This window comes from Maylandia zebra, linkage group LG19 (genome assembly GCF_041146795.1).
Source record: "Maylandia zebra isolate NMK-2024a linkage group LG19, Mzebra_GT3a, whole genome shotgun sequence".
In the NCBI taxonomy this organism is placed as follows: Eukaryota; Metazoa; Chordata; class Actinopteri; order Cichliformes; family Cichlidae; genus Maylandia; species Maylandia zebra.
The window spans coordinates 9,489,808-9,502,584 of NC_135185.1; the positions used below are offsets into that span (position 1 = coordinate 9,489,808).

At 45.3% G+C, this 12,777-nt stretch overlaps 2 protein-coding genes across 3 annotated transcripts; one reads left to right on the plus strand and one right to left on the minus strand.

Annotated features, from left to right (window-relative positions):
* Positions 1-873: 873 nt before the first annotated feature.
* ldah (lipid droplet associated hydrolase) lies at positions 874-8,572 on the plus strand. 2 transcript variants are annotated; one of them, XM_004569934.3, is made up of 7 exons: positions 874-1,015; positions 1,377-1,472; positions 1,932-2,066; positions 2,140-2,309; positions 3,060-3,300; positions 3,650-3,732; positions 4,119-8,572. In XM_004569934.3, the coding sequence occupies exons 3-7, from the start codon at positions 1,967-1,969 to the stop codon at positions 4,356-4,358; spliced, it is 834 nt and encodes a 277-aa protein (XP_004569991.2). In that variant the 5' UTR covers positions 874-1,015; positions 1,377-1,472; positions 1,932-1,966; the 3' UTR covers positions 4,359-8,572. The 2 variants fall into 2 exon arrangements, with proteins under 2 accessions (XP_004569991.2, XP_004569990.2); XM_004569933.3 differs by having other exon boundaries at positions 897-1,015; positions 1,293-1,472.
* On the minus strand, positions 5,536-7,522 carry LOC101473673 (growth/differentiation factor 6-A). The gene is made up of 2 exons (XM_076877857.1): positions 7,363-7,522; positions 5,536-6,452 (listed from the first exon to the last, which is right to left on the minus strand). The coding sequence occupies exons 1-2, from the start codon at positions 7,520-7,522 to the stop codon at positions 5,536-5,538; spliced, it is 1,077 nt and encodes a 358-aa protein (XP_076733972.1).
* Positions 8,573-12,777: the final 4,205 nt, after the last annotated feature.

Sequence of the window (12,777 nt, forward strand, 5' to 3'; positions counted from 1 at the left end):
TTTAATAAGTTAGAGTTTCAGTCTGGATGCAACTGAAACAATCCCCCCCAAATTTGTGTAATTTTATTTACAATCATTCACAAAGTTTTTCTTTATATTAAAATGTGCAAAAATGAGATAAATTGCAAAAATGAATGGCAGAGAGGAAAATTGCAAAGTTGCATTTTTCTTATTATTATCATAAAAAAAGGACGAATTCACTTCAGCACATGCATGTTGTATTTATTTGAAATTAATGCCAGTCATTTCTATCATTTATGCAATTTAATGTGAATTTAAAGATGAGATATTTATCTTCATGTTCATCTGAAAGTCTGGGATGAATATAAATATGTTACAGAAGCCAAGACGATAAATATGACTTATAAAAACTGAAATACACAGTATGACAAACAAAAAGGTAAATCTCGTTACATAATAAACTGAGGAAAATAAAAATAACGGATAAAATCTTTTTTAAAGACTAACAATGAACAAAATAAAATAATAATTCTATTTTGGCGATTGTGGCTCAAGAGTTGGGAGTTCGCCTTGTAATCGGAAGGTTGCTGGTTCGAGCCCCGGCTTAGACAGTCTCGGTCGTTGTGTCCTTGGGCAAGACACTTCACCCGTTGCCTACTGGTGGTGGTCAGAGGGCCCGGTGGTGCCAGTGTCCGGCAGCCTCGCCTCTGTCAGTGCGCCCCAGGGTGGCTGTGGCTACAATGTAGCTTGCCATCACCAGTGTGTGAATGTGTGTGTGAATGGGTGGATGACTGGATAAGTAAAGCGCTATATAAATACAGGCCATTTACCATTTTAATTGTCATTTGGTACGTTCAAGTTAACAGCGGGTGTAGTTACACTCCGGGCCCGTGGGGGCGGTAATGAGCTGGAAACTGAACCGGCCAATAAAAAGAAGAAGCTGCGTTGCAACTGGCCAATCAGCGTGCAGCAGTGCGAAGCAGGAAGCGGTTGAAAGCGAGCAGCACCTGCATGGAGAGGATATCGTAGTACTTATTCGTAATTGTTCTGACAGGTAAACAGTTTTATTTACAGCGTGTCATAGTATCAGCTTCCGGTGTGACGTCAGCCTGTGAACGGTTTAGTTTGCAGTCTGTTAGCGGTTAACGGTGGTTGGTTAGTTAGATAGATAGTTAGTTAGTTAGTGGTTAGTTAGTTATTGGGTTTTCAGGTCAGTTAAAGCTTATTTTCAGATCTCAGATCAGCTGTTAGTGAGACACGTGACCAGCTGAAACCTGCAGCGTGAATACCTGCAGCTGTGAATGTGAAGCTCAGTCTGAACCTTTGATCAGACTGGAACCTTTGGACCTGCTGATACACCTGTGATACACCTGCGTGTCTCTCCTCGGGGCTGATGATGGACCCACCACACACAGACTTCTTCTACTGCTGCGGAGCCGCCACGGAGCTGCTCAGGTTTGGATCCTGCCCCCTAACCTCTGCACACAAGGTGCTCTTCCTCATCATCCCAGGTGAGCCCCGCCCACATCCACAGCTCAGCAGCACCTGTTGTGTTTCATACTTCCGGAGGAAGCTGTGCTCAGGAGTTCAAACATCAGGACATACCCTGTACTGAAGGAATACTGCAGTACAGCACAGTAATACTGTCGTACAGCTGCAGTATTACTGTCGTACAGCTGCAGTATTGCTGTAGTACAGATGCAGTATTACTGTAGTACAGCTGCAGTATTGCTGTAGTACAGCTGCAGTATTACTGTAGTACAAATGCAGTATTACTGTAGTACAGCTGCAGTATTGCTGTAGTACAGCTGCAGTATTACTGTAGTACAAATGCAGTATTACTGTAGTACAGCTGCAGTATTACTGTAGTACAGGGCAGTCCTCTGATTTGGACTGTGACGTGCTCTGGATCAGGTTTGCGGTTACCATGGTTACCACAGGCCTCGCTGACCTCGTGCTGTCTGTCACAGGTAACCCAGGTGTGGTGGGCTTCTACAGGACCTTCATGCAGACGCTCCACAGCAGGTGTGGCTACCAGCACCCGGTGTGGGCCGTAAGCCACGCCGGCCACTGCGCTCCTCCGGCCTCCATGGACATGATCGAAGGTACGCACGGCTCTGCTCACAGGAGAGAGGAGCAGCTTGTTCGGGTGTTCTGACATTTCTATTCCGATTGCAGACGGTGCCTCAGCGGCGGAGGACGACGTGTTTGGTCTGGACGGGCAGGTCGAACATAAGCTGGCTTTCCTCAGGAATCACGTTCCCAGAGAAACCAGCCTGGTCCTGATTGGTCACTCCATCGGCTGCTACATCATTCTGGAGATGATGAAGAGAAATCCTGAGAGGAAGGTGAGTCATCGCAGTTCTCCGGTCTGAGGAGAAACCACAAATCGGCCTCGATCCACAAAAACACACAGCCTACAGCACGCACCAACACGCCTCCACCCAAACAGTGAAGCATGCAGGGACAGTGGACGGTGGATGTAGGGAAGGCTCCGGAGCTCAGACATGACCGTGCGCAGCGTGGTCGTCTCAGCCTGATCACATGATCAGCAGGACGGAGGCTCTGTGTGAGAACGAAACTAAAAACAAGCCAAATGAGTTTTTACTTATTGGGATCGTTTAATCCCGGAATACGACGGCCGCTCTGAGGTTTCTGTCGTTCAGAAACGGAGACTCTTTATGTTTTTATTGTCGCTTATTTCATCCTTAGCCTGCTGCTGTCGTTCACAGCGGGAGTGCCACATGTTTGATTTGGCACACCCTTCTTTTCTCTCCTCCTAGGATCAAACGGTTTGTTAGCCTTTGTTAGGTGAATGCGTACCTGCTACACCGCGGAGCGCTCTGTGGGGGTTTGTTGGAATCACAAACTCTGTCTTTGGAGCGCATGACCAGCTCGGATGGCGCCCGGCGAGATCCTGGCTGAGGGCACTGAGCCCTCCCTTCACTTCCCTCCCATCACTTTTTCAGGAAACGGATTAAATGACATGAAAATCCCCCTGCCTCTAATCCGGGAGTTTCCGCAGTTTGCAGCTTCCTGTCTCGGAGCTTTCTGTTGTCTGTCTGAAACCTTCTGTCTCCTCTCTGTTTTTAATGCAGGTCCTGAAGGCGCTGCTGCTGTTTCCCACCATCGAGCGCATGGCTCAGAGCCCTCAGGGGAAGGTCATGACCCCCGTGCTGTGTCACATGCGTTACGTGGTCTACCTGCCCCTCTTCCTGCTCTCGCTGCTGCCCGACAGGCTCAAAGTCGGCCTCATCAGACTGATGCTGGGGGGAATCCGCTCTCTGGACCTCACTGTGGTGCAGCCCACCCTGGGTCTGCTCAGTGGAGACTCTGCAGGTCGGCCATGCTTCGTTCTTCTGTGAGATATGCAGCGAGGCCAGATGCTTTTCAGACTGCAGACATTTGTCTTTGATAAGAAGCTTTTATGTGATAACACAGAGACAGAATTATGGAGAGAAACCCTGTCAGCACCAGAGGTGCCTGCAGAAAGGTGGAGGGGGGGGGTTACATTTACAACATGCAGTGGCTGTATATTAATATACTGGGAGTGAAAGAGCTCAGTGCATGATGGGAATTCCCCCAGCAGGCTGGCAGCGGTTCAGATTTAACAGCCGAGGTTTGAAATGTTGAGTTTGCAGCGAGAGCCGGACCAGCTTTAACCTCTGTGGTTTGTTTCCACGTGCAGCCAATGCCATGTACCTGGGCGGGCAGGAAATGAGGAAAGTTCTAAAAAGAGATGACACGACTATCGGGAAACATCTCGACAAGGTAAGAAAAGCCCCGCCTACAAGAGGAGCGAATGAAAATGTAAGCCAGATACCCGTGCAGGTGATGTCGCCTTTTTATTAAAGACAGCACTTCTGATTGCTCACGCTTCACTTACTGCTCTGTTCTGTACACTTTGGACACTTTACCGACCTCATGACCTGACGCCGCTCCCAGCGCTCCTGTCAGATGTTATGGCAGAGCTCGGCGTCGGCAGTCTGACTCTGAGGGTCAAAGGTCAAACCTGTTGTTCCCCTGGTTGCGCTGAGCTGATCGGCCCTCTGCTGGCTGCAGGCTGGCGATCAGCTCATGGAGCGCTGCTTTGATCACACCCTCTAAAACCACGTTTCCCCTTTTCTCTCTGTCTGTCTGTCTATCTGTGCTTTCAGCTGATATTTTATTACGGAGCGACCGACCACTGGTGCCCGGTGCACTATTATCACGACATCAAGCGGGACTTTCCGCTCGGCGACTTCAAGCTGTGTGAAAACGGCTTCCGTCACGCCTTCGTGCTGGACGCCGGACGAGAAGTCGCCGAAATGGTGTTTGAATGGATCCGTGAAGATTTACGGAGCCGAGTTCCCGGTGACCAAAACACTTCATTCGGTGCCTCAGCTGGACGTTTGTAACGAGACCACAGAGCCGAACCAGAGGTTCACGTTGTCTTTGTGTAATAAGATGTGCAGGCGTGGAAGCTGTACAAGTTTGTGCTCAGTGAAAACACTAAACACAGCATCAGCCTTCAGGGGCCACATGCTTCCAACTCTTATATCCTGGCTAATCACATAAAAATGTACAACGATGGCATGAGGGCGCTCATCATAGAGACCAAACATTTATTAAAGTTTAGAAAATTTACAGTGAAATTTCAAAGAAGTCCAGATGAAGCCGCAGATGTGAGGAACAGTATTTTTAATGCATGTGAAATAACTGCTGTAATATTAACTGTTGTTTATAATTGTGGGAATAAATGAAAACTTAATTTATTAAACACACAGATTACAACAGGCCGTGTTACTGCTTCAGGTTAGGTCTGAAGATAAAGTTAATCCCACTTCAGGCTCCTGTAAGTGTGTCGCAGCATGAAGCAGTGAAAGCCTCGCTCTGTGTTCTCGGAGCAGATTTTATTTCTCTTTTCAATCTTTCCGATTTCCTCGCTGGTCGACCTCGACGGGTCCTCGATACCTCCCAGCTTAAAAATCTTGGAAAAGTTCCCGAGCACCAGTATCTACCGGGCCACTTTACAGGTGAGCACATGAAGGCGTGCGCTCATCACCGTGCAGATAGCTGTGGCTGCACGTCCTTCACGGTGAAGATCACGTGATGTTAATGCAGCTGGAACTGAACACCGGTCGGTATGAATAAAAACACAAACTGAAGCAGTTGCATCAAAACCATTTATTAATTTCTCAGTCAGTAAAAAGTGGCTGTGTGAGGGCAGGTTCATGGTTATAGACTGAATGGCTGGTGCTGAGTTCAGTAAACTAACAATAAACACAAACTAATATTCCAGATGTGGTGTCAGATGTAATGAGGTGACGGGCATCTGTGAGACTAAAGCTTTGCTTCTTGGTTCATGGTGAGAAAAATCTGAATGCAGGAAGTGAGAGTTACAAATATGCAAATGGAGCAGAAATAACTTGATAACACGACTTCAGATGGCGAAGCATCGTCATCTATCAGAGGCGTATTTTCAGCTTGTTCTGCCGTGATTGGCCACAAAGACCAGAGCAAAAACACAAACATTGCAGGTGTTGCTCTAATCTTAGACCAGTACACGAGGTGAGCCCTGTGTTTGTGCGTGTGCTACCGGCACCCACAGCTCTCCACCACCATGTTCTCGTACTGCTTGTAGACCACGCTGCCGGCTGAGTCTATGTAGAGGATGCTGATGGGGCTGAGACTGGAGGGGACGCAGCAGCTGGGTGGGCTGAGATCAGGGTCCATGGAGTTCATCAGGGTCTGGATCACAGCGTGGTTGGTGGGCTCCAGGTGGGCACGCAGCGGGAAGTCGCACACGCCGTCGCAGCGGCGCGCCTCATAGTCCAAAGGGGCGATGATCCAGTCGTCCCAGCCCAGGTCTCTGAAGTTCACGTGCAGCGGTTTCCGGCTGCAGCGGCTCCTCCTGCCTCCTCTCGCTGCCCCACCGAAGGATCGTTTGGACAGAGCTCTCTGTCGATGCCGGCGGTTCTTCTTTACGTGTTTTGGAATAAGTTTCGGAGGCTTCGGGAGGCTAAATCCTCCGCCCTCGCTCTTCATCCTGTGCGTCACCTCTCCGAAAAGACTGTCGGCAGTGTTGGTATGCCAGAAAGCCACCAGCAAAGCTTTCTCCTGGGTTGGGCAAGGGGTGCGACCCAGCCCCAGGACCAGCGGGTCAGCCACCTTGTTGGTCAGTTCAGAGAAGGCCAGGAGATGGAAGCAGGCCTGCTGTGGCTCCAAAGGATTCCTCAGATGGGCCTTCATGCCAGACCACACGTCAAACACCTCCCACCTGGGAAGACCACCACCCAAAACCTCGACAGTTCTGGAGTCCAGCAACTGTCTCTCCGAAGAGCAGGAGTACAGGCGGATGTCGTAAAGGTTTCCTCCGCTTGTTAGGGTGGGTCGAAGGTCTGCCAGAGGCTTCCTGAGGATTCTCAGCTCGGCCTCCACCAGCTCTTCCATCCTGGCCAGGCTGGATAAGTCGAAGACGTAACGCTGGCCGCTCTCCCATGATGGAGGATCTGTGGATAGGAGGAAAATAAAGGTAGAGCACGCAGCATGTAACTTTATGTGCAGGTCTGAAACCTGACCCAACACTGGTCTTTGGTCACATGTGGGACTCAAGCCTCAGTCTTCAATACAGCTCTTTGGCTCTTCATAGGATGTCACCTCTAAGTCTTTATGGCATTCATCAAAGTCAGTGATAAACATCATAAAGGGAACTGGGTGATGTTAAACAGGAATGATATTTACAAATGTCATTCCTGTTGTTAAACCCGTTTAACAAAAACAGGAAGTTGAGAAAGAAATGCACTAAAATGCTGCTGAAATGATAAAGCTGATGTGTTGGTGTAGGTGGATTCATTCATGGATTTCAAATCTATTAAAAGTTTTTCAGGCTGACTTAGGGGAGGATTTAGATAATTTGAGATAAATTATCAAATTTTCAGGAGCGGAACCACGCCTCCAAACACGCCCCTTCTGGCCCTTATCTATATGTGACCGACACCCCCACCCCCCGTTCTACAAGCTGTTCGTTCTTGCTTTTGTGTAGAATCAGAAAGCAAAGCAGAGCTTTCCCCAAACCACAGCTCAGTTCATGTCTAAGCCGTTCACCTTTGTCTACTGAAACGCTGTCAAACCGAAAATGAGGACGAGAGCCCAGCGAGTGAATGGCAATGAAAACTGTAAACTTGGAGATGAGACCTTCTGATGGTCACAACATAGCAAAAACCCGCATAAATAATCACTTCTACTAACTTTAAATTCTTTACTAACTTTAAAAATCAGTGATACATTTAGTAATCTGTGTCAACAATGGAAATATGGTTGTTTAAAACAGAATAACACCAAATATAGATGTAATAAAACTAGAACATTCAGTTTTTTAGGCAGGATTTTGAGGGAAAGTGAGTTAAATTGGTGTCAAACCTTGTCCTTGGTCCACAAAACTTGTAACTGTGTTAGCAGCTCCTGCTCCGTCTGAAACATCAAAGTCTCTGCTTTGAGGTTTGGACAATGTTTGGTATAAAAACACCATGTAGTCGTGGAGGACCACCGAGCCGTTAACTGACCGATCTCTCCTCATCATGCTCGTGTTCGCGCCCCACTGCGAACTGGACTGCAACGCTCCGGTCCACTCTATCCCGACCCAGAAAGCAAAGCAGAGCTGAAACAACACGGGTCGGTCCATCTGAGGTGCTGTCCTCAAGTTAAATGAAGAGCTTCAGGTGGGGGTGAGACTGAGAAAAATCCCCTCTGACTTTCATTCAGAGGATCATCTTCATGTAGATCGTCTGTGTACCTGCATGCAGGTGTACAGGTAGACAGTGCCCCCTGCCAGCTTTGTAGATTAATAGACATGTGTCACATTAAAGGAAAAATGACTACAAGGTGTTTTCAAAAGAAGTTCCATTTTATGCCTCAAAACCAGCTTCAGTGCTCCCGGCATTGATTGTCTAACACTCAGCTGGATCTAAGCATTTCAGAAGAAAACCCCTCCTTTGGTTTAACATGTAACTCGAACCTACAGCCATGCAGAGCCACCAACGCCTTCACTGTGAGCATCAGACTTTTTCCTAATTTATAAAGAATGCATTCTGAATGTTTGAATCCTAGGTTTTGTTGATCAACACAGACTCACTTTGGAATGTAGTTTTATACATTGTATCTTATTAACCCTGCCTTTTCAATACACTGCACTCGTCATATGTACAGTAATTACAAATATTTCACAATTTAGAATTATTTTAAATCGTTATTATTTTATTATTATTATTTCTAACTTTCATGATACAACAATGTTACAGGAAAAATGTTTCTACGTTTCTTTACCTTCTTTTAAATGTGCAAGCATGCCCTTTTGTCTATGGTTAGATTAGTTTAGAATTATCTTTTTAGACTTTCTCAGCAAAGACATACTGTTTTGGGACATATTGTTTTAGATTGTTTTATCTCTCACAGCCTTCTCCCAGCTCCCTGCTGACGAGACTAGCGCCACATATGGAGTTGTTTATTTTATTTGTTTTGTATTTTCTTATCCTGTTCTCACTGTCTTTCCTATAAAAATTACCAAGCCACTGTGCATGGTGTGAGTTGTCCTTAGCAGCTCACCCGTGTACACGTTTGATAAAGAAAGTAACTTTGTCTCATTGTGTCTTTATTTCTCCTGGGTTTTTTACAGAGTTTTCCCCCAACATTTCTTGGTCCTTCGAGCCGGAGCGCCTCCATCGTGTCCCATCTCCGTGACCAGTCCACGTTGTTCGTCTGTCGACAGCCCACACACTTGGTGTGTGGTCAAAGACCAAGGGCGTTAAATTCGAGTCTTGGCCAACGTCTTAGAAAGCGACCCACGGTGGTGGGACCCGATCGAGGTGGACCAGACCCGGCGACACTGACCAGGTAGATACAGACACACTGACACAATCTTGCGTAAAAGCGTATTTTAAATTCAGGGAATTTAAAATAGCGAAAGTAGCTCGTCGCGACTGGAAGCTCCCCACTTCTGTGGGTTTAAAGTAGCTCGTCGGCTGGTAGCTTGGAGCTCGTCGACTGGAAGCTCCCCACTCTTGTGGGTTAGGTTTGGAGCTCTGGGTAGCTCCCCCAGCTGGGTCAAGGGAATAAGTAGCTCGTCTACAGAAAGACTGGCAGCTCCCCTTATGATAAGGGTTCCGATCGCGCGAATAAGTGTGAATGTGAATGTATGTGTGTGTATTGTTGTAACTAACGGAGCAAGCTGACTTTACACGGTCCAATAAGAGACTGAGCCGCTCCTACTGTGTTTTTCTTTTACTGCTATTCACTGACGTGCTGGTGAGTTGAGAGAACGGTCGAGTTCCGTCTCGTAAAGTTCACACCGCTTTTGGAAAAGTCCGAAAGTAGAAGGGCGTGTGAGCAACCACTCTCGTCTCTAATACCAGCGAAGGTGATAGCAGCTGTATTGTGTATATATTACTTAAACAAAAATAAGTAAATACATAAATAAGATGGGTAATCAAGCAAGTGAAATTAAAACTCACTCCTGCTGACGAGCAGTGGTGAGAAAAGAAAAATCCAGACGCCGGACAAAAACAGTGTCTGTAAACTGAGAGATTTAAGAAAACAAAATATAAACAGAAGAACAGAACTCAACTGCCAGTTTAGTAAAACCAGAAGACGAGACACTGTGCAGTTCCCACAATCCTTTTAGTAAACCATCACTCATTCCTGCAGCCGCATCTGCAGCAACACCCATATCAGGAAGAACATAATAATCCCTTATTAGGTGAAAACTAGAAATCACAGTAGTTTTGTAGTAGTTTAAAAGGGTTGAAAACAGACCCCACTGAGTAGATATAAATATAAAAAGTACGAAATAAAGATGAACAAAGGGAAAGTTACAGTAGAAATTATCTTTAGAGTATTTGAAATTAATAATAGCAAGGATAACAACCTGTAAAGTGATATTAACAATGAAACACAGTTGGCATGATGACCATGCCCAGCATGTATAAAATGAATATAAAGCAAATAATTCACACGAAAATATTTTAATAAAATAAATAAGGTATATTAAGGCTGTGTCATTGTTCAGCCAAGGACAGTGTGTGAGAAGGTAACTGTCTCCACCCTGGGAAAAGGATGATTCTGCAGGTCATCTGAAGCCCTTGATGGATACAAAATAAAATATAAATAATATATTATAATAGAACTGCCTGGTCCGCCATGCAACAGAGAGAACAAATGTGACCGCAGATTGGCACCTTAATCGGTTATGATGTGAGGTGGATAATTGTTAAGCAGTAGTCTGCATCAAGCTTAAGGTTTGCTGAAACTCAGTGTAATGACATGTGAGATGAAGACAATACAGAGAATAACTAAACTAATGAAGTGCATAGAGGCACTTGACCAGCTTGAAACCCATCATCCTAGAATGACACATTGCTGAGATATAGAGCACACCTATAATAACAACCAATAAGCAAAACCCTGTAGACAACAGCTAAAACTACAGGATTGAGAAGCTGAATTAAATATGTAGACACTGCTAAGCTGATGAGCATGTTCCACATTTTCTTTTCTTTTTATTTATTTGTTTCTTTTAGAGCAGAAGCTGCTGTAACACACCCAAAGAAAGACTCTAGGTCTGACCAACCGTCTCAGTCGTGGGCAAAAAGATGTCAGTCAATAAAATTCTAAAAGATAATTTGTTGACAAAAAATATATCAAGAGATAAAAGATAAAACAGTCCAGTGTCCCACTTATGAATTGTATAAAAACACACAGTCCCAAGGCCAGAGCCAGCTATGCCACACAGCCAAGTTGCACCCCACATGTTGCCTTTAACAGGGTTAGAAGTTGTCCTTGGAGACCCACCACCCTGCAAGCATATAGTCAGTGGTCACTCAAGCCTCTGGAACTCTGCTGCCTTTAGGCTGTGGCATATAATAGGCCCTGGATTGCACAGAGAGACAAAACAACACAGCAGTGTTTGTAGTGTGGGCTATATGTAGACCAGTGTATCAGTGCAATCAAGTACACCTGCCTCTAATTAGTCCAACCCCATTCCAGCCATTGGCTCACCAAAAATGTGACACACACAAAACCACTCCCAACCCAGTGCAACTTCACACAATAATATGGAGCTGAAGTAACACAGGCACATTAGTCTACCATGTTACAAGCTGCATGCTATTACAAGCCAACATATGTAGACTTCTGCCTTGTTCGGGTGGCAGCATTTTTTTTCTTCTCTTTTTTTCTTTTGTGTCCTGACACGTTTATGTTTTTGTTTTTGTTTGATTATTTTGTTGGTTTTGGAAACGAATTTAAACGAACTTGTGACCATACTTGAGAATCACAGTGACACATAGTGATTAGGCATATGATTGAAAAATGCCTAGGTTTAGAGCTGTGAGCTATGAGCTGTGAGCAATGCAAAGTTAAATATATATTTGTATAAATGGGAAACAACCCTAACTTGAAAGTTTGAAATGTGTGAGATCCATGCATTGTTTGAAGAACTAGAAATTATCTAAAACTGCCTTAAGTGAAAATGTAGAGTTGCATCTATTCTCCCAAACAAAACAAAAAAAAAAAAGAAAAAGGGAGAAGCATTCTGTAACTTAAAAATAAGGCTGACTGTTGACAACAGACTAAAACACTAATTTGCAGAGAGGCAAGCAAAGTCACAAACACCAAGGCTGCAGACAGCCACGCAGAAACAGCAGATAACATAGAGACAACGCCTGCTAGAACCGTGGAGAGGAAGGTCACTTCCCACGAGATTGTTGCGCATGTGAAATACACAAAGATAAACAAATAACCATTTATATAGACAGCCAGTATGTTTTCTCTGCTGTGCATCATTTTGCAAAAAATCTGGAAAACCAGAGGAATGATTACACCAACTGGCAAACCAGCATGCCAACCTCTTACAACGCCTACTGACTCTTTCATTACTACAGGCAACAATTTTGCTGACAGAGCAGCAAAATAGGCGGCACAACAGGCAAACATCACATTGATGGCAGTAAACACACATCAGATTCCACTGGATGTGTTGAAAAATGAACAAAAAGCAGCAAGCACAGCAGAGCAGGCAAAATGGCTAAAACACGGTGCAGTTCTGACAAACGACTTAATGATGTGTTATGGCAAGCCAGTGTTGCCAAAATTCCTCCACAAAATGGTGGCATTAGTGACTCATGGCTGTATGCATTTGTCAACGGGGGGACTGACCAGTATTGTCAACTCTCATTTCTACACTGTAAATTCTACACAATACTCTCATTTCTACACTGTAAATTCTACACTGTAAATTTTGAAACCTCAGCAAAACAATTTGTCAGAACATGCATGACGTGTCAAAAATGTAATGCTCAGGGAAACCTGAGACCACACAATCCATATGGACTTTATTGAGCTAAATGAATGCCAAGGGTAAAAATACACCCTAGTGGTTATAGATGTATTCTCAAAGTGGCCAGAAATCTACCCAGTGAAAAAGGCAGATACAATTTCAGTAGCAAAATGTATGTCTAAGTTGTAGGAAAATAAAGAGATGATTGTAAATGACGAAGAATGTAATGATGTCTATCAAGTGTCTTGCAGATCACAGCCCGGTGACTGGGTTCTGATCAAAGTGCTCCAAAGGAAAAACTGGAGCTTGCAAAATAGCGGAACGACCATCTTGCATCCATCAGAGCCAGTAAGTGAAGCCATCTAAACACAGCTGACGGCAGGCTCGCCCACTTGTTGTGATCTCGCCCGGTGGAGGGGTCAGCTTTCCTGGCCGGGGGGTCTACTCGCGACAGGAGGGTGTGTCCCGTCGTCATGAGGTGGTGGCTCTTAACAACTGCAGTGGCC